The 16,191-nt window shown below is 45.0% G+C and overlaps 1 protein-coding gene across 1 annotated transcript in view; it reads right to left on the bottom strand.

The window, feature by feature from the left end:
• Positions 1–221: 221 nt before the first annotated feature.
• Positions 222–16,191, bottom strand: part of LOC115655499 (dual specificity phosphatase DUPD1-like) — a 32,313-nt gene continuing 16,343 nt past the window's right edge. The window contains exons 3-4 of the mRNA XM_030571006.1: positions 6,881–7,101; positions 222–2,004 (exon numbers count right to left, since the gene is read on the bottom strand). Of these exons, the coding sequence (XP_030426866.1) occupies positions 1,757–2,004; positions 6,881–7,101 (469 nt within the window). The 3' untranslated portion in view covers positions 222–1,756. The remainder of the gene's footprint in view (positions 2,005–6,880; positions 7,102–16,191) is intronic.

Raw genomic sequence — 16,191 nt, 5'->3', positions numbered from 1 at the left:
TTGGGTACATGGAGCTAAATTCAAAGTCTCTTTTTTTCTACCCCATTATGGGCAGTGGGTATAATAGACCAGGAAAGGCTAAGCCTCCCATGGTGCAGCTGCCGGTGACCTGCCGCTGGGCACCTGGGCCATGGTGGCCTCATCTCTTCCCTGAGGCCCCCACTGCCTGTTGCTGCTCCCTGGTGAGTCTTCCTTCTCTCCTCTCCTCTCCTCCCCTCCATTTCCCCCTGCCCTTCCCACTCCCCCCCCAGAGGTCCCTGCTGCTTGCTGCCTCCCTCCTCACTCCCCTTACCCCACAGGGGTGGAGGGTGAGGAGGGATGTGGCAGGCTAGGTCTTGCAGTGGGTGGGGGACTGAGGAGGCGGCAGGCAGGAGGGGTCTCATGGTGGGCGGTGGAGTGAGGACACGAGCAGCAGCAGGTCAGGGAGTGAGAAGGCCAGTGGCGGTGGGTGAGAAGGGACACAGCAGGCAGGGGGGTCTTGCGGCAGTTGGGGAAGTGAGGTGAGCGGTGGCGGGCAGGGGGATGAGGAGGGATGCAGCAGGTGGGGGGGTGAGAAGGCGAACGATGGTTGGACAGGTGGGTCTCATGGCAGGCGGTGAAATGAGGTGAGTGGTGGCAGGCAGGGGATGAGGAGGGATGCGGTGGAGTGAGGAGGCGAGTGGCAGCAGGTGGGGGGGTGAGGAGAGATGCGGCAGGCGGAAGGGATCTTGCGGTGGGTGGTGAAGTGGGGAGGTAAGCAGCAGTGGGTTGGGGGTATCATAGTGGGCAGGGATGAGCGGGGACCTGGTGGACGGTGGAGTGAGGAGGTGACTGGCTGCAGGTGGCGGGGTGAGGTGGGGATGAGGAGCGATGCAAGGAGTGGTGTTGTGAAGAAGATCGCGGGGGTGGTCTGGAGCGTGGGAGGGAGGGAGTAGCAATGTGGCGGGTGGCAGGAGGGGGGGCTGAGCAGAATGGAACGGGTGGAGTGTGGGTAGGGCTGCCGGCGGAAGAGGTGGGACAAAGAGCTAGCCTCCCCCAGGGGAAGCTTCACCCACTGCCCATGTATCCCACCCCAGTTAGTTTAAAGGAGTATTACAGTTATGCGTTCTGGCTCAGGCTTTGCAAGGCTGTTTAGATCTCCTATCCTCTCTAGATCCTACAGCATGGACTCACAAGCTAGTGAGTGCTGAATTGGCAGTTATCATAGGGTGCATCGCTATATGGAAGGTTCTGCTAACCCAAGGAAACACAGGTGAAGCTGGGCTCATGCTTCCTTATTCAGCTAACACATTATGTATGTTGTGCCATGGGGTGGTTATATTTAAGTAAATGTGTCAGGCTTTACATGTGGATTTGCTGTATACACAAACAGTATTAAAATAACAGCTGTTGAACATTTATTGTAATAGGGCAGCAGGAGCAGCTGGGCCTGAATCACAGTTCATGCGCTTGCAGGCTTACTCGGTCCTTTATGTACTGGGCACCACCCTTCTAGTTCTTATAGAGCCACTGCCTTCCATCACAAGTCCCTTCTTTTTCGCTTCTGTACAGGAGAGCCCTGAAGAACAGCACTAAAATGAGGGGATTCTGTGTTATGCTCCCTAACGAGATTGCTTCCTCTCTCCATTTATCTTGTCTCCAACCTGAAATTCCCTTTAAGGCATTTCAGATGCTATTGATTCTTCCCTCTGGACTTATAACAAAGGACTTCTGACAGTATTGTTTTCTCTTGCTAGGTGTTTTTCCCCGTAGCAGTAACCCCAGGGCATGAGGAATGCTAGATCTCTGTGCCATGCTCCTCTCCATTGACTTGGATGCCGTTCTTGGCATTTGTCCTCTCCAGAGCCAACTTTATGTCCAGTTCTCTCAGCTGTTTCAGGAAGCCACGGTTTGGGAGGATGCATCGGTGCTGCAGCACTTGCTCAATAGCGTCAACCACTGTCATGTTCTTGTAAATCATCAGGTAAGCCAAGACCAAGGTGGCGGATCGGCTGCGTCCCATGGCACAATGAACCAAGATCTTGTCTGCACGAGTGAGGAGAGCAAATACAGAGAACGCTTTCAGATTTACCAATAATAAACACTCTCCCCTTCTCTTGGGCCTTCCCCCCCAGAGATCTTCGTGCTTCCTAGCCATTAATATGTTTTACAGCCTCCTTGCCGGGCAGGTAAATACCATCCTCTTGTACAGGCAGGGACTGTGAAGCACAGAGAGGTCAAGTGACTTGCCCTAGGTCACCCAGTGAGTCCCATTATAGAATCTGGATCTCCTAATGCTTTAACTGGAGGATTGCCAATTTACAGCCAGGCGGGATGGGCTGCAATGTGACAGTAGGTAGCCAGCAAAGCCAAGCTGCAGCCTCCCCTTTATTGGGCTCCCACTGATCCGTGATTTACTGTGCTTCACTCATTCTGCTGAATCAAGGAGTGTGTGCTCTCTGGGTGGGGGGGCAGAATTAGGAGGCAGGGGTCCAGCGCCAGTGAGGTGCTGATGAACCAGATACTCGTGCCCTCCAGGAGGATGAAAAGAATGTGTCCACTTGCTCACTCCGAATACTTAGTCAAATAATACTTAGTCCTGCTATGAGGTCCCTTCCAGTTCTAGGATTCTGTGAATTCCATTGGGCCAGAGAGGAGTTCCCTGCTCTGCCTCAGACTTTTGCTGTGACCTTGGACGAATCACTTAATCTCCCTGTGTCTCATCTGGGGATGACAATTCCTTTCATCCCACCCTGTTTGTCTTGTCTGGTTAGATTTCAGCTCTTGGGATCGGGGCTGTCTCTTACTTTGTATAGGCAGCTCTAGCACAAGGAGGTGTCAGTCTCTGCCAGAGCTTCTCAGCGCTGCTGTAAGGCAAATGAATGAGAGTGGGATGTCCCCACTGGCAGCCGCCAGGGACTGGTGGAAGAGAGTGAGTGGTACTGGGCCCTTCCATGTGCTGCAGGAACTGATGCAAAGGCTTCTGGGCTACAAAACCCTGGGAGGAGGAAAGCTGGGATCGAGTTTTGCAAGTCTCAGAGCCCAGGTCGACAGACTTGGGCTTGTGTATGGCAGAAGAGATCCTGCTCAGGCTCTTGAAACCTGGCGAGGAGGATGGGTCTCAGAGCCCGAGCTCCAGCCCTAGCAGGAACATCTACACTACTAGTTGCAGCACTGCAGTGTGAGCCCCATAAGCCTAAGTCTGTAGTCCTGGGCTCTGAGACTAGCTGCCATGGAGTTTGGTTGTTTTTTTAAATCAGTGTACTCTAATAAAGGCAGCATCTGAAGCTCTGTCTGCTACAACCTCCTATGGCCAAATAACACCACAAACACCATTGCAAAGCCAGAGGCATGTTTACTTTGTCGGCTACATCCAGTGGGGCCAGGCTTTGACTCCTAGCAATTTGTTCCTCGATGCTGGGAGTGGAGGGGATGATTTCCTGGCAGGAACAGCACTGCTGTGTCGTGGACACATCAAGAACTGCCAGTACAAGGGGATTAATGGTCACAGCTTGCATCCTAATCCTGGCAGATAGTTGTAGAGGCATCATGGCAGATTTCCAGCCTCACTGATAACAGAGAATGATAATCCCTTCTATCTTTACTCTGAATATTTGAAACAGATGAAAACTCCCATTTGTTCAGCCCTTCATTCTTGCTCTAGCCTCCGGTTTGTAAAAGGGCTGGGGTGAAATGGTGGAATAAATGACTGACAGGAGGGGAAGGCTGAGGGATAAAGGCTTTGCTTGGGGAGCTGGGAAACGGAGAACTTTCTGGGTATCAAAACGAGAACCTGTATTTTATGTCATGTAAAGGAGAGAGAGAAAAATGTGCATGTTTGGAAATTGCAAGGATGGGGAACCTGTCTGCTGTGTGTGAACAGTAAAGATCCTGGAGGACTTTCCATAAAGATGGGAACTTGCCCTGTCCTTCCAGGCCCAATTTTACAGTGAGTAGGTGGGTGAAGTGATGCCTGTTTGTGTGTTGATGTTCAAATGCTTTGGGGTGCTAATCTATCTTGCTAAGCTCCTTGTATGGCCATAGTGTCTGGATGCCTCACAATCTTACTGTATTTATCCTCTCAACACCTCTGGGAGGTCAGGAAGTGCTATTGGGGAGCCAGGGCAAAGCAAGACTAAGTGATTTGCCTGGGGTCTTACAGCAAGTCTGTGGCAGAGCAAAGAATCAAACCCAAGCTAGTGCCCTGGCCCCTGAACTACCCTTTCTCTTCTACTTACTCCAAAATCTGGGTTAGGAACCTGGGGGGCATTACTAAGACAAGCATGCTGGGTGGTTATACTCCTAGGATGCCTGGAATTGAGTTAAGCATGTGAACTATGCTAGGTGGCTAAACAGAGACTGGTCTTTATCGAACAGGGTAGTTATGTACCCTTGTGTAAACTTTCTTTAAGGCCGATCCCTTGCACTGATGGGAGTATGTGCTGCCTGGCTAACTGCTTCTTATCTCTTCACACGTCCTACGTCTGTAGCCCACTATTTGAATGGCAACAATGCCCACTACAATACTTCTGAAACTGCTGTATCAGCAAAAAAGGCCCTAAATCTATTGCAAGTGTATGTTTGACTGAATGCATTAGAATGATCAATCTCGTCTGGACAAGAAGGTGAGGCTTAATAGTACCATACTTCTCTGCAGTATGAGTAACATGTATTCAGTGCCCCTTGTTTCCCAACATGAATTTCTTCGCATTCTTGTCCTCTCTTCTCCAGGGCTACTACAGGCAATGGTTATCTTTATATCGCTAATGTACGTGAGAACAAAACACAACTCTCTGTCCTTATTATTCAAACACATTACCAATGCAGCAGCCAGAAGAACAGCTACATACAGAAGTGTCAGCGTTACACATTTAGTTACTCTTGAATTCAGAAGTATTTTTAATAAGTGAATCACTCCATTCTCTGAATCAGGTTTCTGTTTCATTGCTGCATTGATGCTTGGTCGAGCCTCAGGGCTTCATGAGTGTTTGATACCGCCTTGAAACTGGAAGCTTTGAGGCTTGAGCCTTGCGAACTGCTCTGAGTCTCTCCCCCTACCGTTTATCAGCACACAAGAATGTGCTAAGCTTCTCAGGGCTCATCTATATGGAGCAGCAGTGTGCACGACAGGGCTTTGATTTCAAAAGCGCACTGGTGTGCTGTGCACTAACAGGTCCATGTAGACCCTGCTTGTGCACTTTAATGTAGTGCTGTTGAAACAGTCTTTCTCTCTTGACGTCTGTGTGTTTACCATGTTTTTCATGCTGTGCTGCTGGAACAGGAAGGGGAGGCTGCAGGATGGAGCTATTAAGGACTTGTCTGCACAAACATTTTGTTTGTGGCACGTTGGGGTGTGCCTGTACCCCACACAGGCCTGCTGTGGGCTAGGTGTCCGGGTGCACCCTGCTGGCATATGTTAACAGTTCTTTAGAGCACTTTGAGCAAGTCCCATTTTAAAGAAGACTGGAGCAAAGCATTCTAATGAACTCACTGTGTGTCAGCAGAGAGCACGCAGATAGTTAATCTGTGACAGGGTATTGTGGGCTAGATTCACACCCCAGTTTGCCACAAACTCCATGTTTGTGTAGACAAGCTCTTTAGGCCTAAATCCCTCTCTAGGAATGTGATTAGAAGTGAGGCTAGAGATCAGACGCTTTTAGCCACCCAGAAAATCTAACTAGTCCCCACCCTTTCCAGAAGCAGTACTTGGGTGGAGTCTTGTCAATTTTAAGTGACTATCTTGACTTATGGACCTCTCTTCCTTCTAAGAACATGAAATCTTAAAGCAGCACATAATGCAACTGGGACTTCAGTTTTAAAATAGTGATGATTTATTGTCTTTCTACCTTAACAAGGGGCAAATTCTGTAGCTGAGGACTGTACTTGTTGAAAGCTTAAGACCTGGCTGGTTGTTGGGGGTATCCCAGGTAACCAGCAGCTGCTGATCTAAACAGCCAAATTGACAAGAACACAAGTTGACAAGAGGTTGGAAACTTGATATGTGGCTCTCTGATATTAAAGGCTTTGTAGGTCAGCAGGAGGATCTTAAGTTTCTCTGCTGGCTCCTGGTAAAACACCCTGTTGAGATATTTTTAAAAATAAGAACCGGAGTAAATGTTGAAAGACAGTGTGGGGTCGCGACTGTGGTGCTTCACATCAGCTTAAACCCTTAGCTAGGACGCTGCTGGAGGTCAGCAAATAATGAAGTGTAGTAATCAAGCTGGGAAATTACAAAGGCTTTAACTAATGTTTCCAGATCTGTGCTGTCAAAGTGATTTCAGTCTCCTATGGCTTGGAAGATGACAAAAATAAATCCCTGTTACAGCTTGGAGATGATCTGATGGCAAAAGTATTGAAGTGCTTTTATATGTCTCCGTAGCAAACTTAATGCTTTAGTGTGAGAAATGTTGAAGTGACAGCCTTGGAGACTGGAGTCCTACATACACAGGATAAGTACAGCCTGGGCAGATGTCCTGCTAATAGGCCTCACCGCTAACTGGAAAGGGACCACCTCTAGGAATGACAGACTAGCTCCGTGGCCCATTGAGTTTCCTCCTGAGATTGTTTGCTTCATAGGAGTGTAAAATGATTGCTGCTTGTACTAGGGACACCTGTCTGCCAGGGAGATAGCTGCTTAACAGTGGCCCATCGGAAGGTAAGGACTTTTGGATTGCTACCAAATCCCATTGATTTGAATGGCTGACATGGCTGTGAGATGACCTGAACCGTATACTAGCATTGACTTTCCCAAAATGACCAGCTTCATTATTAGCCATTGCTTGTTTGTTCTCTGCTGATGGTCCTTGACTTTCTCTGCCTGTTTCACCCCCTGGGAGTTGGCTATTTTTGATGAATACTCATGTGCACTGAGATCAACTGTAGCAAACAAGGACTTTCTGACCGTACTCTGCCCCCTCCGTACTTCTCTGATCTTGGAGTGCAGCTTCAATGAATTCAGCAGCTGAATAAAAGAACTGGCTGAGGTCGAAGGTGGTGAGATCATCTGCTTCTACCCCATGGTACTCAATAGCCATGTCACTGTAGTAATCTGGTCCTGTGTCCACATTCCACCGGCCGTGGGCTGCATTGAGGATGTGGGTGAAGCCGGCTTTCTCAAGGCTATAGCGATCTAATGCAGTTTTCCTGTTAAACAAAGGTCACGGTCACATGTGTGAATGGAGCTCTCTCATGCTGCATCCATGCTGCAAATATTTCTCCTATTTCGCAAATGATAAACCACAACCACACTGATTCTTCAAAGAAACAGGCTGATCCCCTGCCTTTACACAATACCTTTCATCCCAGGATGTCACAAACAAACTAAGCTGCCTAGCAGCCATATGCTGTGAGCTGTTATTGGTTCTACCCAGTTTACAGGGGGGAAACTTGAGCAACAGAGAGGTTAAGTTGACTTGTCCAAGGTCGCAAACTGAGTGAGCGGCAGAGCTAGAAATAGAACCCATGAATCCTTCCTCCCACTCCCTGGCTTTAACCATCTGACACATTCTTTGCCATCATTTAATATGAGAGGACTAATCAAAGAGTCAGTTACAAATGAGGATTAAATTCAGCTAGGGTTTACATGGCTCTTACTACTTCTGAAAGAAATGCAACCGCTGAGATTTTTCTCTTCTACACTTAGAAGAAAAAACTTGTTCATGCTCATGTGTCCAGGGGGTCTAGAAGCTCTGTCAGCCTCTTCTTTGCTGCCATGTACTAACGGATCACATTAAGGTGTCTCAAGACAAAAGCACTATACCCAAAGGTCACATATCGGCCATTGATTTAGATCTGTAACCTCTTTAGAGAAGTACAAGTGGATACTTCCTACTCCTGGAGTGAAGAGGAATTGGCTCCTGGGATGAGGGGGAATCTTGGGGGGGGGGGGGAATGAAACTGAAAATACTCAAGCTTCTTAAAGGGTCAGGATGTGCAAAGCTAATGCTTCCCTTTCCATGCTCAGGCACCCAGGCGTGCCGAGGACAGGACAAGTGGCAGCCCAACCTTCAATAAACCTGTTGATAAGAACAATCTATTGCTATTTTTTTTATTATTAATGTGGCCCTCGTGCCTAGGAGCCCTAGTCATGGATCAGGGCACACAGTTCTAGACGCTGTACAAACACCCAGCAAACAGATGGGCCCTGTAAGGATTGTAAGGACCCAATATGGCTGTTCTTATGTTTTTAGTATGAATCCTTTATCCTTCCTTCCTAACCCTGTTCGCTAGCAGATACAAAAAGGAAATTCTAATTGTACTCTGCTGTACCCGAGCGCACACAAGTGTGGTTGAGAATTCCTTGAGGGATGCAGAAGAACTGCTGCTGCATCAAGGCACATCACTCTGATTGCTCCCACACAAGAGCACTGTTTAGCGGCAGTGGCTAATAAACTGTGTGTTTTATACATGGTAAGACTGTGCGGTCAGTTTCTACTGTTGTGTTACCGTGGGCTCTTTGTTTTGGTGGGTTAGCACAATCTAGCGGAGTCCCCAGAACAATTACACAGCCACGAGCTCAGTGAACAATAGAGACACAGCATTGTTGTTGGAGGAGAGCCCAGAGTCAGTGCAGTCTCCTGCTGCCGCTACTGCTCAAACACACTTTCATCTACTCCCCCAGGCAGGAAGTATGCTCGGTCCCCTGAACTTCCTTTCAGAGCTACTTTCTGAGATGGCCGGGTCCTTCCTCTCTGGGAGAAGCCACAGAACTGGGTGAAATTTTTCGACTGAAATGTTTTTGGGAAAAATGCAGATTTGGGTTGACTGAAACATTTTGTGGGTTTGTGTAGAATATGTCAAACTGATTCAGAGGAAAATAAAAACTAAAAATAATTGCAAACTAATCTAAACATTTCATTTCTATACTAACTTTCATGTTTTTTTATTCAAAATAACTTTCAGAATTTACTTCAGTTTTATTTTTATAAATTTAAGAACATTTAAAGTATCAATCTTTTTGATAGCATTGTAACGGAGGTACTCTGTGCTCATTAGGTCTGTATGTATCTACGTGCAGCCCCCAACAAGTGGGGCACTAAAGTTGTATGAACTGTAACTGATTTCTCAGTTCACTGGCAATTCTGAAAAAAAAATTACCGTCTTGGGTTGATCCGAAAACATTATTTTTGAAATTTTCAGCTAATCAAAATCAGAATCAGCTCAGAATAAAAACATTTTCAGCTGATGTTGAACAAAATATTTCATTTGACCCAAAACAGTTTTTTTTCTGACTACTTGATTTGCTGAAAATTTCAAAAATAATTGATTTGAAAGATTGATACTTTCAAAACAGATGAAAAAGTTTCCTGGGGAGAAGGCTAGGGCAGGTAACTTAGCCTACTCTCCTGAATCTGCTGTGCCTGAGGTGAAACACAGATTCTGCTTTCAGGTTTGGTTTTGTGGTGATTCCTGCCCCCTCCCACTCCCCCTGCAACCCCTGTGGGAAAAAAATCTGTTTTCCATTCTTCAAGCTTGGCCCAACAAACATGGGGAAATGATGCTTTCAGTTAAAAATTCTGTGCTCAGTTAGAACCCCTGCAAGTGGAATCCTTGCTGAATAGCAAGTAGGGTCAATGGAAAAATAACGATTTACAGTCCATGAAAGGTAAATTCAAACATTCATCTGGGATGTAATTTTCCTGTTTCCTTGACTGGGTTCTCAGGAGACTGTCAGAAAGTAATGCCTTAAATGCAAATATTAGATAAGGTGGTGAGGTAATATCTTTCAGTGGACCAACTTCTGCTGGTGAGAGAGGCAAGCTTCTGAGCTACAAAGGACCTGAAGAAGAGATCTGTGTAGCTCAAAAGCTTTTGCATCTACTATCCTGGGACCAATACAGCTACAACAACACTGCAACCACCTTAGATGCAGATTCTATACCAATAGAGAACCTTAATTATAATCCATTGCGTGGCTCTAGGATCTCGCATTTAAGTGTTCAGTGGCCGTAGTGTTTAATGAGCACACAGGAGTCTCATTTGTCAGAATGAAGACACAGTGCTTTTTTATTAACTGCATCAGTGCTCAGATTAGTGAAAGTCTGCTCAGGCTCCAGGAAACATTTAGTGTGTTCTGGGCAAGCCCAAGGGTTAACACAGGGTTTATCGTAGTCACTCCCAGATTAGCATGGTATTTTTATATCTTCATAGTCACTTCCATTCTACTTCTCCTTACAGTACCTAAATGAAACCTCCCAGGGCTCTTTAGATTTACGGACATGGGGGTCTATGCTATTGCAGCTGTCCACTGATATACTTACTGCAGTATCCTGGCAGTAGACATTGCCTGAAGTTTCAGTGGAAAGCACTCGTCTTTGCCCTTCCTTTTTCCCAAGGCATCATGGGCAAGCATATTTTGGGGCTGGGGCTAGAGGATGGAGTTCCTTCCTGATTCCTGCTGTTGACTATCTTACGACCTGAAGCTTTAGTATAATTTTTCTTGATTGGACTAACCCCTTGTATTAGCAGAGGTATATTGGGTATGTATTTATTCATGTAGCTGTTCTGTCAGTTCAGATTGGATGAAGAGAAGTAACTGATCCATCTTAAACATTACAAATGCTTACAGTGTGATAAACAAAATCTGTTGCTATTGTGAGTCCCTCTTCTGCTCTGAATTAATCATAGATATAAGATGCAGAAGAGACATTCTGAGTTCTGTCTAGACCATCATCCTGCCAATGAAGGATTCTCTATTGTGCTTTTTAGTGCTTTGTGCAGGCTGATGCTAAATTGTCTGTCATCTTTGCTTTCCTCTTAGCTTAGCCTCTCAGGTCAACTGCTTTAAACTCTGCTGTATTGAGTGCTCTTCTATGGACTTGTTTGAGTTCAGAACTGACCTTTGCAGGCAAGGTTACCACAGAAAAGGCCATTTATTCCCACTAGTGCCTGTCCCATAACCAGTTTTTTAACATGGGCCCAGATCAAACCCTTCTGTCTTTAACTGCTAAAACTAGAAAACTTTCAAGTGTGAGTGCTCAGAGTTAAGCATTCAGATCCATTTCGGGGCATTAAGATGCCAGTTTAGCAAAGCACTTACGCACGTGCTTAGATTGCACTTACTTCAGTGGAATTTACTGAACTGGTGCCTTAATAAATGCCCGACTTTCAGTGGTGCTGCGCACCTGCAGATCCAGTTGTGAGCTCTCTGCACTTCTGCAGGTAGGATTATATGTATTTAGATGCTTCGATATGGGTTTGGCTGCCTCCGTCTGAAAGGGTTGGTTGTAATTTCTGTAGAAGGCTTATACCAGGAACTTTTCCTACGATTTCTAGTATGTTGCATATTCTACAGGGCCAGGACTTTGTGCCTTTGTTCTGTACAACACTAAGCACACTATCTTTGTGAAAAATATAAATGGTTAAATCACTCCACAGCCACTGCTTCCACCTCGTACGCTGTTTTGCTTTCCTCTTTAGAGAGCTCCAGCAAGCTTAAATGGTGTGATTTCCCTTTCCAGCAACTAAGCTGTGTTAGGTCCTTAATAGGACCTCTTCCCTCCACTAGCAGGAGGTTCTGTACTTATAACCTGCTTCTATTGGCTTAAAATGAAGTTTTGCCATTCATAGTAACAAAGGATTAGGTCCAAGATTTTCAAAAATGACTAGTGATTTTGAGTGCCCAACTTGAGATATTGTAAAGAATTTTCAGAACGTGCTGCAGATTAGCACTTTGACAATTGGGCTCTTTTAAGGTTGCCATTCCTCCAGGATTGCCCTGGAGTTTCCAGGAATTAAAGATCAAAGATTGTCATGTGATGAAACCTCCACAAATGTGTCCAACCAAAATTGGCAACCCTAGGCCCTTTTAAGGTGCTTCCAGTTCAATATCGAAAAATGGGCCTATCCTTCAAAATCCTTCAAACTTTCCTTTTCCATGATACCTAAAAAAAAAAACCTTTACAACAGGTAGGCTGCTGGTAAGGTGAGACCACTGCCAATCATACTGACCAATAATGTCTCATTGTTTCCTTGCATGCCCCCATCTGTCTGTCTCCATCTGTGGTCTCTTTTTTCTTATACTTAGTTTCTAAGCTGTTTGGGGCAGAAACGGTCTTTTTTCTGTTTATACAGCACCTGTAAAATGGGGTCCTGGTCTGTAACTGGGGCTCCTAGGTTCCACAAATAATAAATAGTAGTGATAGGTTTTGGTCTTGCTTTAGCTGAAGTGACTTGATTGTCAATGATATTGAGATAACTAACATGATTGTAAATTCTGAGGTAGAAGCTCATGCACACTTCTGAATGCAAATATTGTTCCCAGTCGTAGCTCACATAACCATGACCAGGAACAGCTTTGCGCAGTGCCCACACTAGAATTTACAAGCATCTCAATTAACTCAAGATAACTGGTAAGCAGTTGGGCTGATTTACAGCACAACCTAAAACTTTGGTGTAGATGTACCTGTAGAAGCACCAACAATCACGAGTCACTTGTGAAAATCTCAGTTCATAGTTTAGCTCCTTTGTGTGTTAACATCATCAGAACTCTTGGGTGTATCACAAGCTGTGTGTGTGTTTCCTTTTGTTCCATCTTCTTACACCACTACTGTAGTAATAGCATTTTAGATGAAAGGAAAGAGCATGTAAAACATGAATACCTACCAACAACCAATTGGGTAAGGCAGCTAGTGAGCTAGGGCCACCCAAAGGCTGTTAGTGTGAATTATAAACCTTGTTCAAGGGTTTATAATTCAATCCTTCATTTGTTTTGAGCTGGCACATGACACACAAGTTCTCCCTCTTGCAATTAGCTCTTCACCTGAGTTTAAGAGTCCAGCTAAGAGTTTTCTGTCTTACTCCCTCCCTAAGTGGTGCTATTGCCTTATAAATGTGATTGATATTTCTATTTCTCTGGTAATAATTGAACATAAAGCCACAATGCCAGGAAAAGTTCTCTCTAAATGCCCAGCATAGGTGAAACTATCAGCATTTGACATCCTCCAATTGCTTTCATTTTACTCTTCTGGGCCATCTGTGTGTTAGCACTTGATTTCTTTTTACATGGCACAAGCCATTATGATCTTCAATGTCTGCCTTGAATGCACTTCAGAGCAGGGAAGGTGAAGTACTGTATTGGAAGATAATTAGGAAAATGACAGTATATCTCAGCCTAGGAAGGGAGGCATTGAGGAAAGTTTGGGTCCCTGAGTAAAAACCCAGCAGGCCTTTTAATAAGAGATAAACTGGGTACGGTGGCCTTAATTTAGCAAAGCACCTAAGTGTATGCTCAAAGTCAAGCATGTGCTCAAATCCATCCTTATGCAACAAAACCTTTAAGCAGGGACTCAGCTCATTACAAAATCAGGGCCCCTATATTGGAACATGAGGCAGATGGACTTATCAATGTGTTTGTAATGTTCTGTGACAAAGGGGGTGCTTGAGATGGGAATGACCCTCATATGGGGGAAATAGAAGACGAAATCCCTTTTTACTTTAGATTATATGCTCACCTCAGAACATGTTGCCTAGTACTGAGTTGGGCGAAAATGGCCCAATCAAAAATATAATTCAGTAGCAGCCATTTATTTGAAGAATAGTACTTATTTCTTTAAGATGTATACAAGGACAAAAAGATGGTGCCCATCCAAGCCTGTGATCTTTATTTAAAATTAAAGTTCATAGCAAAAAGACAAGTACTGCTACAATTCTATTTAATCCCAGCAACAGTTAGCTAATCCTTATTGCAAAATAAAATAATACTGCCCTTTCCTTTCTATTGTTTACCCCAACCCGCCAATGCTCTCATTGGCACCTCCCTCATGAGCACCAATAACCCAGCCTTCATTCATGCTTTAGTCTCAGCCAGACACTGGGGAAGATGCTCAACCATGCCATCTGGTCAGAAGAGACAGAAACACAAGCCGGGTATCATCCACATACTGAAAACCCCACCGCCCATGATTCTCCATTCACTCTCCTAATGGCCTCACACACATGTTAAAAAGGGAGGGACAAGATGGAGCCCTTTGAAAACCTCTGAGTGCCCTGCAGGAAGCAGAGTCGACCCTCTGAGATCACTCAACAAGAAATGCACAGAGCGACACTGTCTACTCCTCCTATAGCACCCAGGTAAGTCAACAGCATTTCATAGTCAGTGCTATCTGACTAGATGGCTGGTGTATCTAATAGCATTATGGACACTCATCTTTTATCCAGCACTTGAGGGAGATCATTGAGCAACACAAACAGCTGCTTTCTTAGTTTGTATCATACTCAAGTTAATACTCAGATTGACAAGGGTTAAGAAAATCTGAGGCAATGAGATACTGTGGAAGGAATTGTCTCTTCATAAATTTTGAAGTATTTTTAACCATCAAGGGAAGACTAGGGGCAAGGCACTCATTTGCCAGATGTTCAGTGTCAAATGAGGAATTCCTGAATATAGACAGTACTTCTGTTTCCTTAAGAGTGGTCTGCAACCTGCCATTACTAAGGCAGGTGTTGACAATCTCCTCTAATACTGGGCCTAAAGTTTCCGCAACTTCTCCTCTATCTAGAGTAGCGCTGCTGGCTGAAGATTAAGTAGAGATAATGTAGCATTTGTCCCCCACAAGGCATTGCCTTGTCTTCACAGATGCATGAATTGGAGCAATTTTATTCCCTGTGCAAACTAGCTAGCAAGTTCTTCACAACCAGAGGAACTCATCAGTCGCTGAGCGGGGAAAGCCAGGGTTCACTGGGCAATCCAGTGCCCAAAGCAAATCCACTGACTGAGGTTTTGCAGATGCTGTGATAGGCAAGGAAACTCCTCTTATCCTTCCCCACATCAAAAGCATAAGAGTTTTGAAACATTTTTGACTTAGACAATTTCTTTCAGACTTTGACACTCTTCCTTATTGCTTCAACTGTTGCAAATCAGCTGCAGACCAAAATGATTTGTGAGGAGGACTGACAGGGTAAACTGCCAGTGCTGCTTGTATCTTGGCATTTAAAGCTAAAGTCCTTATCTCTTTTTGTCCTTGAGAGATTTTTTTGTTTAGAGTTATATATTTGCGTTCCAGCTCATAAAGCCTCCACTAAGACTGGCAAGTGGCTATGCTAATATTACAATGAAACCTTCCAACGTGTGTCTTTCTTTTAAGAATAAAATGATCCCACTCCCTCTCCATTCTGTGTACGTATTTCTACCTCCTGGGTCACTATCAATATGACCTGGAATGTTTCTATTTTTATGTGATTAATACCAGTGGATGTCCTAAGAGTTCATATGTTCTAAACAGTGTGAAGTACCTGTGCATTGCACTGAGCCAATTCCCACCTGATTTCCTCTGAACTAATCCAAATGGCAATTCTCTTGATACGTAGCCACATTACTTTACCAGACAAAATCCTTCAGGAAGGGGAGGGAGTCAATCAGTGGGTGGCTAAACACTCAGTGTGTGCTTAATTAGCATAGTCCCCTATCTTCTAGATGATCTCTCTTTGTGCACTACCTGCAAACTTAATTGCCTGAGTCAGTTCTCAGGACACTCCCCTAGTAGCAAGCATGGTTGTCAGCTCTATCAGCTGAACTATAGAGAAGGCTCTCTTTCACCAAACCTACGGGAGTTTGGCTCTGCTTTGCAGCTGGAAGTTAGTCTTAAAATGTATTATGTAAGGAGGGGTCTCTTGATTAGTTTTTCTTTTTGGTAGAGACAGGCCAATGAGACAGTGTTCAGATATAGATTAGGTTCTGGCTAGGGTTCAGACCTTGAGGCCTAATCAGAGCTAGGGATGAGGTCAGATGAGGCCAAGATCTTGGGAGACCACCATCATCTTTAGCTGAAATCTATTGTGAAAGATACTCGGGAACCAGAAAATGGGCCTTTTTTAGTTTTGGATCTAATGCAGAATCACAGCCATAGTGATGGGTAATTTGGCAGCTACCATCTCTACTTTCTGGCTCTGCACTAGGAGCTGGTTTCCTTCAGAGCACCAGTTTTGTTTGTGCTTTGGTTTTACCCTGTGGCTGGGGATCAGCCAACCAGGCAACCTGAAGAAAATATCAAACAGTGCTGTTAGAAGAAGGAAACAAAACAAAGCAGCTCCCTATCCTACTGAAGATGAGCTACATGTTGCTAATCCTGGTCATGGATGAACCAAAAGCCTGTTTCTATTCCTGTCACTGGGAGGCTCCTATTGTCTCCAAGGTCTGGTCTTAAAAGTCTTTAGAACTTGCCAGAGGAAAACTTCAATTGGAGCTGAACACAGGATGTTAAACTTGAGGCTTTGATTATTCTGGGCCTGACAGGC

The sequence above is a fragment of the Gopherus evgoodei genome, chromosome 7, assembly GCF_007399415.2.
Source record: "Gopherus evgoodei ecotype Sinaloan lineage chromosome 7, rGopEvg1_v1.p, whole genome shotgun sequence".
Classification (NCBI taxonomy): Eukaryota; Metazoa; Chordata; order Testudines; family Testudinidae; genus Gopherus; species Gopherus evgoodei.
This window is presented reverse-complemented; position numbering and strand designations above follow the sequence as displayed.